General features: G+C 40.7%; 2 protein-coding genes across 2 annotated transcripts in view; one reads left to right on the top strand and one right to left on the bottom strand.

Annotated features, from left to right (window-relative positions):
- The window catches only part of smyd1a (SET and MYND domain containing 1a), a 24,160-nt gene extending 10,521 nt beyond the window's left edge, over positions 1–13,639 (top strand). Inside the window, exons 3-10 of the mRNA XM_081367020.1 lie at positions 2,477–2,690; positions 3,672–3,802; positions 4,084–4,122; positions 8,313–8,508; positions 9,441–9,533; positions 9,854–10,017; positions 10,774–10,942; positions 13,447–13,639. Of these exons, the coding sequence (XP_081223146.1) occupies positions 2,477–2,690; positions 3,672–3,802; positions 4,084–4,122; positions 8,313–8,508; positions 9,441–9,533; positions 9,854–10,017; positions 10,774–10,942; positions 13,447–13,590 (1,150 nt within the window). The 3' untranslated portion in view covers positions 13,591–13,639. The remainder of the gene's footprint in view (positions 1–2,476; positions 2,691–3,671; positions 3,803–4,083; positions 4,123–8,312; positions 8,509–9,440; positions 9,534–9,853; positions 10,018–10,773; positions 10,943–13,446) is intronic.
- On the bottom strand, positions 12,987–20,142 carry fabp1a (fatty acid binding protein 1a, liver). Its single transcript, XM_081367032.1, has 5 exons — positions 20,067–20,142; positions 18,977–19,049; positions 18,674–18,846; positions 14,306–14,395; positions 12,987–14,223 (listed from the first exon to the last, which is right to left on the bottom strand). Exons 2-5 carry the CDS (start codon positions 19,041–19,043, stop codon positions 14,170–14,172), a joined length of 384 nt encoding a protein of 127 aa, XP_081223158.1. The 5' UTR covers positions 19,044–19,049; positions 20,067–20,142; the 3' UTR covers positions 12,987–14,169.

Raw genomic sequence — 20,142 nt, 5'->3', positions numbered from 1 at the left:
TGAAAAAGTTTGATGACTTTGCCCCAAAATAAGGTTTAAAATGCCTTTTCCCCCACAGGTTATACCTTTACTACGCATGCGCTAGGGTTCACGTTCAGGACACCAAACTTCATTTACGTCTCTATCCAGAATGCCGGTGTTGTGCCAAGCACTTAAACAATTATATGTATTTAAATGTCTGAAACCTAAAATAAACATTATGTGGTTAAAACACTGAACAGTTGTGATAGAGATGACAAGCGCTGAGCGCGTCCGTCTTTGGCTCAGCGCCAGCCACAGTGCGAAAGCACGGGTTGAATATGGCAGTTATGTCACGTCACTGTACATTCGCTCCTTAGTGGTCAGCTGCTGACTGTTAAAAGCAGATGATTGGCTTTCCAGCGGGAGGGGCGGGACATGTGCATACAACCGCCATCTTTGCCGTTACGGGTTTTCCTTATATAGTTGTATTGAGGATTGAGGAAGTGGCATGTCTCATATAAATTGTCTCTGACTTTTATGATGGATAGATGCACTTTTATGATGGATAGATGCACTTTATGATGGATGGATGCACTTTTATGATGGATAGATGCACTTTTATGATGGATGGATGCACTTTTATGATGGATGGATGCACTTTTATGATGATAGATGCACTTTATGATGGATGGATGCACTTTTATCATGGATAGATGCACTTTATGATGGATGGATGCACTTTTATGATGGATAGATGCACTTTTATGATGGACAGATGCACTTTTATGATGGATGGATGCACTTTTATGATGATAGATGCACTTTTATCATGGATAGATGCACTTTTATGATGGATGGATGCACTTTTATGATGATAGATGCACTTTATGATGGATGGATGCACTTTTATGATGGATGGATGCACTTTTATGATGATAGATGCACTTTATGATGGATGGATGCACTTTTATGATGGATAGATGCACTTTATGATGGATGGATGCACTTTTATGATGGATAGATGCACTTTTATGATGGATGGATGCACTTTTATGATGATAGATGCACTTTATGATGGATGGATGCACTTTTATCATGGATAGATGCACTTTTATCATGGATAGATGCACTTTATGATGGATGGATGCACTTTTATCATGGATAGATGCACTTTATGATGGATGGATGCACTTTTATGATGGATAGATGCACTTTTATGATGGATGGATGGATGCACTTTTATGATGATAGATGCACTTTATGATGGATGGATGCACTTTTATCATGGATAGATGCACTTTATGATGGATGGATGCACTTTTATGATGGATGGGGATGCACTTTTATGATGGATAGATGCACTTTATGATGGATGGATGCACTTTTATGATGGATAGATGCACTTTTATGATGGATGGATGCACTTTTATGATGGATAGATGCACTTTTATGATGGACAGATGCACTTTTATGATGGATGGATGCACTTTTATGATGGATAGATGCACTTTTATGATGGATGGATGCACTTTTATGATGGACAGATGCACTTTTATGATGGACAGATGCACTTTTATGATGGATGGATGCACTTTTATGATGGATAGATGCACTTTTATGATGGATAGATGCACTTTTATGATGGATGGATGCACTTTTATGATGGACAGATGCACTTTTATGATGGACAGATGCACTTTTATGATGGATGGATGCACTTTTATGATGGATAGATGCACTTTTATGATGGATGGATGCACTTTTATGATGGATAGATGCACTTTTATGATGGACAGATGCACTTTTATGATGGATGGATGCACTTTATGATGGACAGATGCACTTTTATGATGGACAGATGCACTTTTATGATGGATGGATGCACTTTTATGATGGATGGATGCACTTTTATGATGGATGGATGCACTTTTATGATGGACAGATGCACTTTTATGATGGACAGATGCACTTTTATGATGGATGGATGCACTTTTATGATGGATAGATGCACTTTTATGATGGATAGATGCACTTTTATGATGGATGGATGCACTTTTATGATGGACAGATGCACTTTTATGATGGACAGATGCACTTTTATGATGGATGGATGCACTTTTATGATGGATAGATGCACTTTTATGATGGATGGATGCACTTTTATGATGGATAGATGCACTTTTATGATGGACAGATGCACTTTTATGATGGATGGATGCACTTTATGATGGACAGATGCACTTTTATGATGGACAGATGCACTTTTATGATGGACAGATGCACTTTTATGATGGATGGATGCACTTTTATGGACTTCAAAACAGAAACAGCCATTCACTGACATTTTTTAATATAACTCTGATTGTGTTTGTCTGAAAGAAGCATGTACACCTAGGATGAGTTGAGGGAGAGTAAATCATACGCTAATTTTCATTTATGGGTGAACTTTCCCTTTAATAAGTGTTGATGACTTTATCCAAAGAAAATAAGTGTTCTGAATGTCCTGTGATATCAGTCTGGCCGCTCGTATCATGTGGCGTATCCGGAAGGACACGGGTCTGGTGTCGGACTCTCAGCTCACGACCCTTGACCTGCTGGAGGATCACCTGACCAAGATGAGCCCTGATGACCTGAAGGATCTCAAGGTCGACGTGCAACACTTCTACAACTACTGGCCTAAGAAGAGGAGAGCCGTCGGAGAGGACTATGTGGCGCACATCTTCGGTGTGGTAGGCAGAGATCCCTCACTCCTTACAGTGTGTGTGTGTGTGGTAGGCTGAGATCCTTTACTCCTTACAGTGTGTGTATGTGTGTGTGTGTGTGTGTGTGTGTGTGGTAGGCTGAGATCCTTTACTCCTTACAGTGTGTGTATGTGTGTGTGTGTGTGTGTGTGTGTGTGTGTGTGTGGTAGGCTGAGATCCTTTACTCCTTACAGTGTGTGTATGTGTGTGTGTGTGTGTGTGTGTGTGTGGTAGGCTGAGATCCTTTACTCCTTACAGTGTGTGTGTGTGTGTGTGTGTGTGTGTGTGTGTGGTAGGCAGAGATCCCTCACTCCTTACAGTGTGTGTGTGTGTGTGTGTGTGTGTGTGTGTGTGTGTGTGTGTGGTAGGCTGAGATCCTTTACTCCTTACAGTGTGTGTGTGTGTGTGTGTGTGTGTGTGTGTGTGTGTGTGTGTGTGTGTGTGTGTGTGTGGTAGGCAGAGATCCCTCACTCCTTACAGTGTGTGTGTGTGTGTGTGTGTGTGTGGTAGGCAGAGATCCCTCACTCCTTACAGTGTGTGTGTGTGTGTGTGTGTGTGTGTGGTAGGCAGAGATCCCTCACTCCTTACAGTGTGTGTGTGTGTGTGTGTGTGTGTGTGTGTGTGTGTGTGTAGGCAGAGATCCCTCACTCCTTACAGTGTGTGTGTGTGTGTGTGTGTGTGTGTGTGTGTGTGTGTGTGTGTGTGTGTGTGTGTGTGTGTGTGTGTGTGTGGTAGGCAGAGATCCCTCACTCCTTACAGTGTGTGTGTGTGTGTGTGTGTGTGTGTGTGTGTGTGTGTGTGTGTGTGTGTGTGGTAGGCAGAGATCCCTTACTCCTTTCAGTGTGTGTGTGTGTGTGTGTGTGTGTGTGTGTGTGTGTGTGTGTGTGTGTGTGTGGTAGGCAGAGATCCCTCACTCCTTACAGTGTGTGTGTGTGTGTGTGTGTGTGTGTGTGTGTGTGTGTTCCTCAGATTAACTGCAACGGCTTCACGCTGAGTGATCAGAGGGGTCTTCAGGCGGTGGGCGTCGGCCTCTTTCCAAACCTCTGCCTCGTCAATCACGACTGCTGGCCGAACTGCACCGTCATCCTCAATCACGGCAGGTGTGTGTGTGTGTGTGCGTGTGTGCGTGTGTGTGTGTGTGTGTGTGCGTGCGTGCGTGCGTGCGTGCGTGCGTGCGTGTGTGTGTGTGTGTGTGTGTACGTGCGTGTGTGTGTGTGTGTGTGAGTGTTTGCACTGTCATCCTCAATCATGGCAAGTGAGTTTGAGAATTCATAAAGATGAAGTGATTCAGAGCTGAGCTCAAACAGCTTAAAGCGTGTCTGTGTGTGTGTGTGTGTGTGTGTGTGTGTGTGTGTGTGTGTGTGTGTGTTCTCTCTTGCAGTCAGACGGCTCTGGATGCTTCATTCCACTCAGAGAAAAGGTAGGTCAGATACACTAACATTTGACCTTTGACCCCGTCTAACTGAGCATCATGTCCATGTCATTCTTCACGTAAAGCAATTGTTCATGCTGAGTGATCAGAGGGGTGTGTGTGTGTGTGTGTGTGTGTGTGTGTGTGTGTGTGTGTGTCTACTTGGTAACACTGTACAGTAAGGCTGAACTTGTTAATAGTTAAGTATCATGAACATGCAATGAATACCAGTTTATTTAAATTTAAGTCCATGTTAATTTAGAAATATTCTATTGTTCGTTGTTACAACGTTTGTTCATAATGCGTTAATGTGTTTCTACAACCTTAAAAATGTATTTGTTTATGTTTACAGCATTTATTCATCATCATCTATCTTTCAACATATTGTGCATTGTTAGTTCATGAGACTTAATGCAGTAACCGATTAATTAAACCCTATTGTGAAGTGTCACCAGCAGAAAATACACGAAAATGAAAATAAATGTTTAATAAATATTATGTATGTAAACATCTCCAGTCATTCTTATGAAACCCAGTCTGATAGTTACACAAGAGCAGAAGCACTTGTCAAATCCTCATGTCTTCTCGTCTGTGTCACATGTCATGTTGGAACTGATTCACTGTCTTCATCATAAAATATTTTTGATTTGATTTAACATGGTGTTGCATGTGAGTGGCATAAATAGCTTTTTGGGATTTTTGTTTTTTGTACTAACACAACAACTACATTGTACATTTACTTTAGGAATGCAATGACATTCAAATAATCCCTTAGTTTTGTTAGACTGAATTATGGAAGTTTGTTTCTGCCACAGAAAAAAATGAAAAAGGTAATTGCCCAGCTAACAGGGAACGTTCTGGCTAGATTCTCTCAAAGTTATGAGCAATTATTCTTCCAGTAACAATAATAGAACATTTGTTCAAAGTTATCTGATCTTTAATAATGTTCTCCAAACATTAGCACAAAAGTGTGGTTTACTCATCTTTTTTTCTGAAACATTTTAGTTTTTGTTCTTTAAACGTCAGTACTTACTACTTTTTCATATGTTTCTGCGTATATTCAAAACGTTCAAATAATAATTGTAAAATAATAAAATAGAGAAAACATTCCCTTAATGTTGTCTCTCACGTTCCCATAATCAAGAAAAAACATTCAGAAATAAAGTTTTCATAACTTAATGATAACGTCAGTAAACGTAAACACTGGGTGCAACTTGATGTCTCACAATTCAAACTAAAGTCAGAATTGCATGTTATAAATATGTAATTACGAGAAATAAAGTACGAATTACAAGACAAACTCGGAATTACATGAAATAAACTATGAATTGCAAGATATAAACTCAGTTGCGAGACAGAATTATGAGTTAAAAACTCTTAGTTGCGAGAAAAAAGACAGAATTGTGAGATCTAAACTCAATTGCGAGAAAAAGTCTGAATTGCAAATTATAAAATTGGAATTAAGAGAAGAAAGTTAGAATTGTGAGATATAAATTTAAAATTATGAAAAATTATGAATTGCGAGGTCTAAACTCTCAATTGCGAGAAAAAGTCAGAATTGTGAGTTATAAACTTGTAATTATGAGGAAAAAAGACAGAATTGTAAGATCTAAACTCAATTGCAAGAAAAAAGTCAGAATTGTAAGTTATAAACTTGGAATTACGAGGGAAAAACAGAATTGCAAAATATAAACTTGGAATTACGAGGAAAAAAATAGAATTGTGGGTTATAAACTTGGAATTACAAGGGAAAAAAGTCAGAATTGCAAGATATAAACTTGGAATTACGAGAAAAAAGTCAGAATTGTGAGATCTAAACTTGGAATTACGAGGAAAAAAATTGAATTGTGAGTTATAAACTGGGAATTACAAGGGAAAAACAGAATTGCAAGATATAAACTTGGAATTACGAGAAAAAAGTCAGAATTGTGAGATCTAAACTCAATTGCGCGAAAAAAGACAGAATTGTAAGATCTAAACTCAATTGCGAGAAAACGTCAGAATTGTAAGTTATAAACTTGGAATTGCAAGGAAAAAAACAGAATCGCGAGGTCTAAACTCTCAATTGCGAGAAAAAGTCAGAACTGTAAGTTATAAACTTGGAATTACGAGGGAAAAACAGAATTGTGAGATATAAATTTGGAATTATGAGAAAAAAGACAGAATTGTGAGATCTAAACTCAATTGCGAGAAAACGTCAGAATTGTAAGTTATAAACTTGGAATTGCAAGGAAAAAAACAGAATCGCGAGGTCTAAACTCTCAATTGCGAGAAAAAGTCAGAACTGTAAGTTATAAACTTGGAATTACGAGGGAAAAACAGAATTGTGAGATATAAATTTGGAATTATGAGAAAAAAGACAGAATTGTAAGATCTAAACTCAATTGCGAGAAAAAAGACAGAATTGTAAGTTATAAACTTGGAATTACGAGGAAAAAAACAGACGTTAAATCAACAGGTTTGCAGCATAGACTGTAAAAAAAGATGGACGACGCCCCTTCGCTCTATTCCATTGGTGAGAACTGAAGCCGCCAGTGTCCCGATATGGCGCTGACATATTGGACCTTGAGTCTGCGCAGTAGCGATCTCGGGACCAGACCTGCGCAGTAGTGAGCAGGAAGTAAAGCCGCGAAATCAACGCTCCGCCCTCACTCTCGCAGAGAAAATTGAAAACTTTTTGAAAATTGATTTCAGTACGACAAGAGGCTTGTTAAAATAAAGATTTATACAATCTTTATTAAAATAAAATAAAGATTGTATAAATACAATCTCCTCAGTCCGCCGAAGATCCCGAAAAAAAATGTCCGTTGGTGTTTCAGTGACTACTTCGCTCAGAGAACCTGTCAGTCACAGCTGTCAATCATGACGTCACATGTCACGTAACTAACTAAAAACCAACTTATTTTTGAAACAGACACTTGAACTTACATCAGCATGATAAAAACGACAGCAAAAGAAAGAAACCACCTTTGGAAAAAAGATATTTGAAGTGTATTTAATTGTTTAGTTGGTCTCACGTCCCGTTGAATAACACGGGGAGGCGGGGCTTATGACCTATACTAGGACCAGTCACCGGGGGGCGATCGAGACGTTTTGGCTTCACTTTTCAGGGCTTGTGCGGCACGCTTGGTTTGCAGTCATTCAGTCCTGTGATCTTGCGTTTCTTTGGGATGATGGTGGAGCGTTTAAGCCGGACAATAGAACAACTCATTCAGATAATCGGCCAATTGTTAATTTCCCTGCAGATTAAGGGGGATGAAGTCTTGTAATTGGTGTAAAACATCTTTCATGCCTTTCCACACGGATGCAGGATTGATGGCTTTTTCATCTTTCCAGAGTAGCGTCTCTTAGCTCTTATCTCCTTTGACAGTGTGTCTTTGGCCTGTTTATACAAAACTTTGTCCCCACTTCTGTAGGCATCTTCTTTGGCCTGGCGAAGCAGATTTAAGTTTCTGTCTGTAGTTTAATTAACAGAGAGTCCCAAAGATAAAAACTGGGAATTGACCGTTCGCAAAGACCCGCCCCCTTTAGTTACTGTTGCTATGTTCGACAAGCCACGCCTCTCTCACGCCCCACATGTTCTCACGCAGTGAAACACACATCGCGGAGCAGAAAAGACACTGACAACACACTGAGACAGGACAGACCAGGATACTTCTGATATGAAACAAAGTCTCAACTTTCAAATTTGGTCATTTTTTAAAAGAAATTTAAACAATAAATAGTGTTTTGTGGCTCTTTAATGTGTCTGACAGATCGCTGTAGAGCCTCAGTTAAAGCTGCTCGTGAACCGATCATCTCTTCCTTCTAGTTCATTTATAGCATCATATAAACATGAATGAACATCAGAAGGAATGTTGTTTTAACTGTGGAAAGACGTCAGTACACACCGTTTTTCAAGTTCAAATCCTCCAACGTTAATCTACTAACTCTCCTGACTGCTGTGTCGGACAAAAATGGCGGATTCGGCAGATGACTGATTATGATTGGTCAAATCGCCTGTCAATCAAACTCCCTGCAAAGGGTCAATTGCAAAAAATATAGTAAAAAAATCGCAATTACTTTTTTTTTTTTTTTTTGGCTGTCAGAAACAAGCCTCCACTCTGTTGTTGTTGTTGTTGAAGAGAGTGTGTTAGCTCACAGACAGCATCTGTGTCTCTTTGTCCTCGCCACGCACTGAACTCTGGGAACGTTGTCAGGATCGAGCTGAGGGCTCTGGGAAGCATCTCCGAAGGGGAAGAGCTGACTGTGAGTTACGTGGACTTTCTGAACGTGTCCAAGGACCGGCAGCGAATGCTGAAGCAACAGTATTACTTCGACTGCAAGTGTGAGCACTGCACCAACGGCATTAAAGACGACCTGATGACGGCCGTCAGAGACACAGACGGACAGAAGGTTCATATCAGCCAGTGTAGAAACACTGACTTAGAAGAAAAGCTTCTATATAAAACCATAAAGGGTTCCGTCAGGTGCTTCATATGTGTATACAATCATTTAAAGCCCTCTGTAGTCAATAATTGTATCTGTTAAAACTCATCTTTGATCACCAAAATGACATTTTTCAACGGTTTTTCTGTGAAAAATGCCTTAAAATAGCTTGACTGTAACTCGACACCCTTGCCTCATTTAGTATACGCAGTTCTATGAATATGCAAATGATCCCCGCCTCCACTCACTCACTCAGCTCAGAGATCCACTGGTTGACGATCACACGTTGATCTGATTCAAGTTGACCAAAAATCTAGTTTTTAATGTTGTTTATGTGTCTATGTGGTGTTTTTAATCTGCTTTAAGACAAACCATGTGTAAGTTCATAAGTCGACAGCATTGCTGAGTATTTCCTCCTTAAAACTGCAGTGAACCAAAGACAGTCTCAAACACACGCTTTGAAATCGCTGGTGTTTCTGACGTCACAAACTACCTTGTAACCAATCAGATCAACGTGTGATCGTCAACCAGTGGATCTCTGAGCTGAGTGAGTGAGTGGAGGCGGGGCTCATTTGCATATTCATAGAACCGCGCATACTAAATGAGGCAAGGGTGTCGAGTTACATTCAAGCTATTTTAAGGCATAAACAGTTTTTTCAAGGAGAAAAACGTTTAAATGTAATTTTGGTGATCAAAGATGAGTTAAGGAATGAACGGATTGACTACAGGGGGACTTTAAATACCAACATCATAGAACATTATTTCTCATCTTGCTAAAAATTGCATAAAATAACACTTTATTTCAACATTTACTCTCCCTATCAGCCCCGTGCAAAGCATGATGGGAAGTGGAAATCCTATTCCTAGTTTCTATAATGGCCGGTTTCTTCTGTCTGCAGCCGTCTGCTGAAGCGCTGAAGGAGGCCACAGAGTTCAGTCTGCAGGCTCTGGTGAAGATCGAAGAGGCTCGTCTTGGAGGAAACTTCCACGAGGTCAGTCTTCAGAACTGCGTGATATAAAGTCAGAACTGCGTGATATAAAGTTGCAATTTTGTGATAAGCTGAGTTTTTTTCTTGCAATTGTGTTTATCCCTTGCAATTGCGACTTTATATCAAGCAATTCTGAGATAAAAAGTCACAATTACCTTTTTTATTTTTTATTCTGTGGCGGAAACAAACTTCCATAGTTATTTGCTTAGACAAACTGATCAAAAGTTGATTTTCGATTAGTCCAATATATAAAAGGCAGTTTAAATAAGAGTGTTGCAGTTGCGATGCTGGTGGCGATCACTGACGCTGATCTGCTTCTGTAGGTCGTTAAGCTCTGCCGCGAGTGTCTGCAGAAGCAGGATCCGCTGTTCGGAGACACAAACCTGTACCTGCTGCGCGTCCTCTGCATCGCTAGCGAGACGCTGTCCTTCCTGCAGCAGTTCCCCGAGGCGGCCGGACACGCACAGCGCACGGTGGAGGGATACGCGTGAGTCTGTGTGCTAAATCATGCTAACAACCTGTTAAAACATTCTAGAACTGTGCTAAATATTGCTAGCAACATGCTAGAACTGTACTAAACCATGCTAGCCACTTGCTAGAACTGTATTAAATCATGCTAGCCAGATGCTAGAACCGTACTAAATCATGCTAGCCACATGCTAGAACCGTACTGCTAGCCACATGCTAGAACTGTATTAAATCATGCTAGCCTGTAGCCACATGCTAGAACCGTACTAAATCATGCTAGCCACATGCTAGCAATGCGCCAATTCATGCTAGAAACATGCTATCAATGTAATAAATCATGCTAACTACATGTTAAGACATGCTAGCAATGTGGTAATTCATGCTAGAGACATGCTAGCAATGTGTTAAATCATAATAGAAACATGGTAAATCATGTTAGCAAACATGTTAAGTCATGCGAGCAAAGTGACAATTCATAAAACATGTCTGTTACGTGTTAAATAGTGTTAAAACAGGCTAGCAACTTGATAAAACGTTAAAAATGTGTTAAAATAGGCTAGCAACTTGTTAAAACATGGTAGCAACATTTTATTGACTTCTTTGCGTAAAATTTTTAAACTTTTAATAGTTATTTCAAACTTTCAGTCATGGTAAAGCCCAGCCCTGACCTTTTTTCATCCAGTGAAGTCCAGCAATCTGTTGATTTACTGTAAATCTCTTTAATTCTGATCACCTGTGCTTAGTCAGACAATCATTCACCTGTTCCTGGTCTTAGGAAGCTTTACCATCCCAATAACGCCCAGCTGGGCATGGCCATCATGAGGGCGGGCGTCACGCACTGGCACGCGGGGCTGATCGAGGCCGCTCACGGGCTAATCTGTCGCGCATATGCTATCCTCCTCATCACACATGGAGCTCATCATGCCATCACCAAAGACCTGGAGGTAAAACACCAGCTGCACTGGTGGCTGATGTGTGCCAGATGTGTGCCAGATGTGTGCCAGATGTTGAATGTTACCGTGGGGAAAGTCGGTAACACTTTATTTTACAGTGTCCTTGTTACATATGTTATATGTACTTACCATAGTAATAAAAGTAAATGATGCATAATTATATGCAACTAACCCTCAACCAATTCCTAATCCAACCCTAACCCTATAGTAAGTATATGTAGTTGCTTAGTATTACTCAGTACTTATAAATATATAATTACACTGTAACAATGACACCTTAAAATAAAGTGTAACCGGAAAGTCAGTGTCCCAGACAGCAACATAGTGTCAGCCAAGATCCAGCCCACATCTGGGCTGTGTGAAATCCACGTGTACCAGATGTGTGCCAGATGTGTATCAGATGTGTGCCAGATGTGTATCAGATGTGTGCCAGATGTGTGCCAGATATGTGCCAGATGTGTATCAGATGTGTGCCAGATGTGAACCAGATGTGTATCAGATGTGTGCCAGATATGTGCCAGATGTGTATCAGATGTGTGCCAGATATGTGCCAGATGTGTGCCAGATATGTATCAGATGTGTGCCAGATGTGTGCCATATGTATATTAGATGTGTGCCAGATGTGTGCCAGATGTGTATCAGATGTGTGCCAGATATGTGCCAGATGTGTATCAGATGTGTGCCAGATGTGTGCCAGATGTGTATCAGATGTGTGCCAGATATGTGCCAGATGTGTACCAGATGTGTGCCAGATGTGTGCCATATGTATATTAGATGTGTGCCAGATGTGTGCCAGATATGTGCCAGATATGTGCCGGATGTGTGCCAGATGTGTATTAAATGTGTGCCAGATGTGTATCAGATGTGTGCCAGATGTATATTAGATGTGTGCCAGATGTGTATCAGATGTGTGCCAGATGTGTATTAAATGTGTGCCAGATGTGTATCAGATGTGTGCCAGATGTATATTAGATGTGTGCCAGATGTGTATCAGATGTGTGCCAGATGTATATCAGATGTGTGCCAGATGTGTATCAGATGTGTGCCAGATGTGTATCAGATGTGTGCCAGATGTGTATCAGATGTGTGCCAGATGTGTATTAGATGTGTGCCAGATGTATATCAGATGTGTGCCAGATGTGTATCAGATGTGTGCCAGATGTATATTAGATGTGTGCCAGATGTGTATCAGATGTGTGCCAGATGTATATTAGATGTGTGCCAGATGTGTGCCAGATGTGTATCAGATGTGTGCCAGATGTATATTAGATATGTGCCAGATGTGTACCAGATGTGTACCAGATGTATATTAGATGTGTGCCAGATGTGTACCAGATATGTGCCAGATGTGTATTAAATGTGTGCCAGATGTGTATCAGATGTGTGCCAGATGTATATTAGATATGTGCCAGATGTGTATCAAATGTATATTAGATGTGTGCCAGATGTATATTAGATGTGTGCCAGATGTGTGCCAGATGTGTATCAGATGTGTGCCAGATGTATATTAGATGTGTGCCAGATATGTATCAGATGTGTGCCAGATGTATATTAGATGTGTGCCAGATGTGTATCAGATGTGTGCCAGATGTGTATCAGATGTGTGCCAGATGTGTGCCAGATGTGTATCAGATGTGTACCAGATGTATATTAGATGTGTACCAGATGTATATTAGATGTGTGCCAGATGTGTACCAGATGTATATTGCATGTGTACCAGATGTGGTCTGGATCTGGGCCGACACTATGTTGCTGTCTGGGGTGTTCCTCCTGTAACAGAGTTGAACTTTTGACCCTGATGAGGCCGATATGAATGAAATACTGATGATGATGATGATCATGATGATGATGATGATGATGATGATGACTGTAAGACATCATTCAGTAAGACAAAGTGTCACTTAAATATGATGTCAGGAAGATAAAAGCATTATTTTTAAAGGGAAAATGTTACTTCACAACATAGAAATTCTGAATACATTTTTTTTCTTGAATAAAAAAAGATATTCAAGAAAAATATATACAGTAGACAGTGAACGCATGAAATTTTAATATCAATTAAAGCGAAATGTTGGTACAATTTGAACACAATTCACCATTTTACAGTTTAAATGTAATGATACTGAATGAATGAAAACTTTATTTTTAAGGCAAGACCATTTCCCCAGTTGATGAATCACAGTATATTAAGATATTACATTTTGTAATCTACAGATGCAAATAGATAAAGTGCAATCAAATATTTAAATGTGTATTTTAGATGTTTTCTTTCCTCTAGTCCGATGTTATAGAAGCAAAATAGACCTTAAAACTGAGCATGCATGAAAAACATTGGTTTTGTCTTACCTTAAAACAACTAAACAGAATTAAATCTATCAAAATTGAGTAAGTCACACACAAATGACACTGTTTCCTGAGTCACTGTGGGTTGAGAAAGTTTCGATGTTGGGTTTGCATTGTGAGCTGTGAGCATGATGTGAAATGTGTGTTTTCAGGCGATGCGCACGCAGACAGAGATGGAGCTTCGTCTGTTTAAAGAGAACCAAATCGTCTATCAGAACATGAGAGAAGCTGTTCTCTCAAGCAACCCCATGATGAGCGTCGCTGGAGAACAAGTGCAAATCAAAGCCACTTCATAAACCTGATCTAAGCAAGAATCTGCACTCTAATAAAGGCATTTTCAACAGATCACATTGTGGAGTTTTGATTCAATCTAGTCCAGAAAATCACCTACATTTGCCAATCCAAACAAACACACTGCAAAAAATGCTTTTAGTATTCTTATCTTGTTTCCAGTCAAAATATCAAAAAATTCTTAAATCAAGATGCATTTACTAAAGTTGTAAAATACCATGCGATATTATGTCTTTTTTTTCTGGGGAAATAAATCAAAATTAAGTCAGTTTTTGCTTAAAACAAGCAAAATGATCTGCCAATGAACTTAGAAAAATAATATTGTTTCTGTTTGAATTAAGATTATTATTATTATATTATTATTGGCAGATAATGTTGTTGTTTTTAAGCAACAAATCACTTAATTTGTAACTTAACTATGTACACTTAATTTATTTCCCCAGAAAACAAGACATAATATCTTATAGCATTTTACTCATCTAGTAAATGCATCTTGATTTATTAATTTCTTTGACATTTAGACTGGAAACAAGACAAAAATACTAAGTAAGAAAAGGCATTTTTGCAGTGCACTAGTGAGCCGATCAGGAGATTCTCTTGCTGATCCTCTTGTACACGATTCCATCGAAGCTGAGAGTCTGAAAGCACACGGCACAGGCTCCATAAAAGCGTCAGTAATGAGGATGATGATGATGATGATGAGGATGAGTCTCCACTTACGTTACTGATGGTGTCTCCGTCCAGCTCAGTCACAGACTCGATCCCCTTCACAAACACCGTCAGCTTATTCCCGTCCATGTGAACCACCGTCTGACACACACACATCAGCAGATCTGTAACATCTCATCAATCACACAAAACCTGACAACCATGACAAAAAATATGATTTAATCTACTCAATTAATCAATCTACTCATATTTCATTCCAAAATTATTAATCAATCTACTCGATTAATCAGTCTACATGTTTCAACCCAAAGATATTAATCAATCTACTGGATTATTCAATCTATTCATATTTCACTCCAAAATTATAAATCAATCTATTTGATTAATTAATTTACACGTTTCAACCCAAAGATATTAATCAATCTACTCGATTATTCAATCTACTCATGTTTCAACCCAAAGATATTAATCAATCTACTCGATTATTCAATCTTCTCATGTTTCAACCCAAAGATATTAATCAATCTACTCGATTATTCAATCTACTCATATTTCACTCCAAAATTATTAATCAATCTACTCGATTAATCAGTCTACACGTTTCAGCCCAAAGATATTAATCAATCTACTCGAGTAATCAATCTACTCATGTTTCAACCCAAAGATATTAATCAATCTACTGGAATATTCAATTTACTCATATTTCACTCCAAAACTATTAATCAATCTAATCAATTAATCAATCTACTCATGTTTCAACCCAAAGATATTAATCAATCTACTTAGATTTCACCCCCCAAACAATTATCAATCTACTCATATTTCACCCCCCCCCCATTAATTATCAATTCACTGGATTAATCAATATACTCATATTTCACTCCAAAATTATTAATAATCTATTTAATTAATCAATCTACTAATATTTGACTCTAAAAATATTAATCAATCTACTAATTTTTCCCCCCAAAAAATATTAATCAGTCTTCTCTATTTATCAATCTACTTATATTTTGGTCCAAAATATTAATCAATCAACTCAAATTTCAATTTTTCAAAACAGTAAAATATTAATTAATCTACTCAAATAATCAATCTACTCATATGTCACTCCATAAATATTAATTCATCTACTCAAATTATCAATCTACTCATATTTCACTCCAAAAAATATTAATCAATCTATTCAATTAACCTACTCATATATCACTCCATAAATATTAATTAATCTACTCAAATAAACCTGACCCATATCACACCTGTCCCCATCCTTACATGTATCTCACCTGTCCTTAACCTGACCCCTATCTCACCTGTCCCTAACCTGACCCGTATCTCACCTGTCCTTAACCTTACCCCGTATCTCACCTGTCCCCAACCTTACCCGTATCACACCTTTCCCTAACCTGACCCGTATCTCACCTGTCCCCAACCTTACCCGTATCTCACCTGTCCCTAACCTTACCCGTATCTCACCTGTCCCTAACCTTACCCGTATCTCACCTGTCCCCAACCTTACCCGTATCTCACCTGTCCCCAACCTTACCTGTATCTCACCTGTCCCTAACCTGACCCCTATCACACCTGTCCCTAACCTGACCCGTATCACACCTGTCCCTAACCTTACCCGTATCTCACCTGTCCCCAACCTTACCTGTATCTCACCTGTCCCTAACCTGACCCCTATCACACCTGTCCCTAACCTGACCCGTATCACACCTGTCCCTAACCTGACCTGTATCACACCTGTCCCTAACCTGACCCGTATCACACCTGTCCCTAACCTTACCCGTATCACACCTGTCCCTAACCTGACCCGTATCACACCTGTCCCTAACCTTACCCGTATCACACCTGTCCCTAACCTGACCCCTATCACACCTGTCCCTAACCTGACCCCTATCACACCTGTCCCTAACCTGACCCGTATCACACCTGTCCCTAACCTTACCCGTATCTCAACCTGTCCCCAACCTTACCCGTATCACACCTTTCCCTAACCTGACCCGTATCTCACCTGTCCCCAACCTTACCCGTATCTCACCTGTCCCTAACCTTACCTGTATCTCACCTGTCCCTAACCTTACCCGTATCTCACCTGTCCCCAACCTTACCCGTATCACACCTTTCCCTAACCTGACCCGTATCTCACCTGTCCCCAACCTTACCCGTATCTCACCTGTCCCCAACCTTACCTGTATCTCACCTGTCCCTAACCTTACCCGTATCTCACCTGTCCCTAACCTTACCCGTATCTCACCTGTCCCCAACCTTACCCTTATCTCACCTGTCCCCAACCTTACCTGTATCTCACCTGTCCCTAACCTGACCCCTATCACACCTGTCCCTAACCTGACCCGTATCACACCTGTCCCTAACCTTACCCGTATCTCACCTGTCCCCAACCTTACCTGTATCTCACCTGTCCCTAACCTGACCCCTATCACACCTGTCCCTAACCTGACCCGTATCACACCTGTCCCTAACCTGACCTGTATCACACCTGTCCCTAACCTGACCCGTATCACACCTGTCCCTAACCTTACCCGTATCACACCTGTCCCTAACCTGACCCGTATCACACCTGTCCCTAACCTTACCCGTATCACACCTGTCCCTAACCTGACCCCTATCACACCTGTCCCTAACCTGACCCCTATCACACCTGTCCCTAACCTGACCCGTATCACACCTGTCCCTAACCTGACCCGTATCACACCTGTCCCTAACCTTACCCGTATCACACCTGTCCCTAACCTTACCCGTATCACACCTGTCCCTAACCTTACCCGTATCACACCTGTCCCTAACCTGACCCGTATCACACCTGTCCCTAACCTGACCCGTATCACACCTGTCCCTAACCTTACCCGTATCTCACCTGTCCCCAACCTTACCCGTATCACACCTTTCCCTAACCTGACCCGTATCTCACCTGTCCCTAACCTGACCCGTATCACACCTGTCCCTAACCTGACCCGTATCTCACCTGTCCCTAACCTGACCCGTATCACACCTGTCCCTAACCTGACCCGTATCACACCTGTCCCTAACCTGACCCGTATCACACCTGTCCCTAACCTTACCCGTATCTCACCTGTCCCCAACCTTACCCGTATCTCACCTGTCCCCAACCTTACCCGTATCTCACCTGTCCCCAACCTTACCCGTATCTCACCTGTCCCTAACCTTACCCGTATCTCACCTGTCCCTAACCTTACCCGTATCTCACCTGTCCCTAACCTTACCCGTATCACACCTGTCCCTAACCTTACCCGTATCACACCTGTCCCTAACCTTACCCGTATCTCACCTGTCCCCAACCTTACCTGTATCACACCTTTCCCTAACCTGACCCGTATCTCACCTGTCCCCAACCTTACCCGTATCTCACCTGTCCCCAACCTTACCTGTATCTCACCTGTCCCTAACCTTACCCGTATCTCACCTGTCCCTAACCTTACCCGTATCTCACCTGTCCCCAACCTTACCCGTATCTCACCTGTCCCCAACCTTACCTGTATCTCACCTGTCCCTAACCTGACCCCTATCACACCTGTCCCTAACCTGACCCGTATCACACCTTTCCCTAACCTGACCCGTATCTCACCTGTCCCCAACCTTACCCGTATCTCACCTGTCCCCAACCTTACCTGTATCTCACCTGTCCCTAACCTTACCCGTATCTCACCTGTCCCTAACCTTACCCGTATCTCACCTGTCCCCAACCTTACCCGTATCTCACCTGTCCCCAACCTTACCTGTATCTCACCTGTCCCTAACCTGACCCCTATCACACCTGTCCCTAACCTGACCCGTATCACACCTGTCCCTAACCTTACCCGTATCTCACCTGTCCCCAACCTTACCTGTATCACACCTGTCCCTAACCTGACCCGTATCACACCTGTCCCTAACCTGACCCCTATCACACCTGTCCCTAACCTGACCCGTATCACACCTTTCCCTAACCTGACCCGTATCTCACCTGTCCCCAACCTTACCTGTATCTCACCTGTCCCTAACCTTACCCGTATCTCACCTGTCCCTAACCTTACCCGTATCTCACCTGTCCCCAACCTTACCCGTATCTCACCTGTCCCCAACCTTACCTGTATCTCACCTGTCCCTAACCTGACCCCTATCACACCTGTCCCTAACCTGACCCGTATCACACCTGTCCCTAACCTGACCCGTATCACACCTGTCCCTAACCTTACCCGTATCACACCTGTCCCTAACCTGACCTGTATCACACCGCAACAACAGCAAAAGTGTTTTACAATACAACATCAACACAATAAGTACATTGTACTTATTTTTCGATATAAGTACATAGTACTTAAAGCTACTTAATATAAAGTGGGACTGATGTTTCTTTTTCTTTTGATCTGGTGATTTGACTCTGATGGGACTGACTTTATCCTTCTCTCCAGTGAAGGTCTCGAGCTCACACTCTTCTCCCACAGTGAACGAGTACAGGATCACTTTAGTCCCCGCCGTCACCGTCACCTTGAAGTCATTCCCGTCCTGATGGATCTCTGAGATGCTCTTCACATCTTTACCTTTCTGGATCTCATCCTCCGGGAGTCCTGCGACACGAGACACAAACACATCAAACCCATGTCAATCGTACCACTGTAACAGGGATTAATATGCTTTCATTCTCATCCAAAAAACCTGTGCTTTTCTGTAAATGTTTTCTTCTCATGACAGTCTTACCAATGGCCTTCATGAAAGCCTCAAAGTTCTCGTGTGACTCCAGCTGATATTTCCCATTGAACGCCATCAGAAGCTGCAGACATTTACACTACATTTAATCATTTAGCAGATGCTTATATCCAAAGCGACTTACAAATGAGAACAATAGAAGCAGTGAAACTAACAATAGGACAACAAATGCAAGTGCTATGACCCTTTAATCTAACTCTTTATATATATACTGTATATATATAGATATAGAAGAGAAGAGAAAACAAAGACAGACATCAGGAACTCTTAGAAATAATGTTTTCATGGGATTGTTAGGAAAACACTCTTAGAACATATTTTTGTTAGCAGGTCTGTCTCATGTGAGGAAGCTTTAATTATTTGATGATTAATCTTTTATTCCAGTCATCAGCAAAACATTTACAGTCAAACCAAAAATTAGACATCAGATTTAATTTTTGATATATTTTTTCACTAGTGTGATCAGGACACTATAGTTCAAGTGAGGAGAGCAGAATAAAGTAAACTGTGACATATTATACCCAGATATTCTTCATACAGTGACTACCAGTCAAATTTATAAACATTTTACCTGATCATGTTTTGCTGAAGTGTGTTTTCTTTAATTGCTAATGCTCTTTTCACACACAGACTGAACACAATGAAGCATTGCTTGGTGATTGGTTGAGCTAAACTGGTATTATCTAATTGTGTAGTTAAATTTAACAGCTGACAGATATTCAACATAATTCATGTGTGAGACAGTCTAACAGAAGGACGGACAAAACCAGTCACATATCAACTGAGTTCTGCTCATGTTTTATTACCATTTTCTAAACTATAGCGAATAAACTGTGATTATATGAGAAATGTTGAACACATTTTGGTTTGACTGTACATTTTAACTTCACTAACATTCCCCTTAATTTATGAAAATGTTATTTCTGAATGTTTTCTGAACGTTTAAAAATAAATGTCTTAGTTATATGACCGTTAAAGGAACATTCCACTTTATTATTCTTCAAACATTATGGAACGTTACTTTTGAATGTTTCTCTGAACGTTCTGAAATAGTAACATTTAAAAACCGTTATAGACTTACCGTTAATATTTCCTCCGATCAGGTCGAGAAGATCCTGCAGAAATGCTGAGTTTTGGTTCAACCGGCTGTTTTCACT

Source organism: Scardinius erythrophthalmus (assembly GCF_964197995.2).
Source record: "Scardinius erythrophthalmus genome assembly, chromosome: 5".
In the NCBI taxonomy this organism is placed as follows: Eukaryota; Metazoa; Chordata; class Actinopteri; order Cypriniformes; family Leuciscidae; genus Scardinius; species Scardinius erythrophthalmus.
Note: the sequence above shows the minus strand (reverse complement) of the source record. Positions and strands in the feature narration are given on the sequence as shown.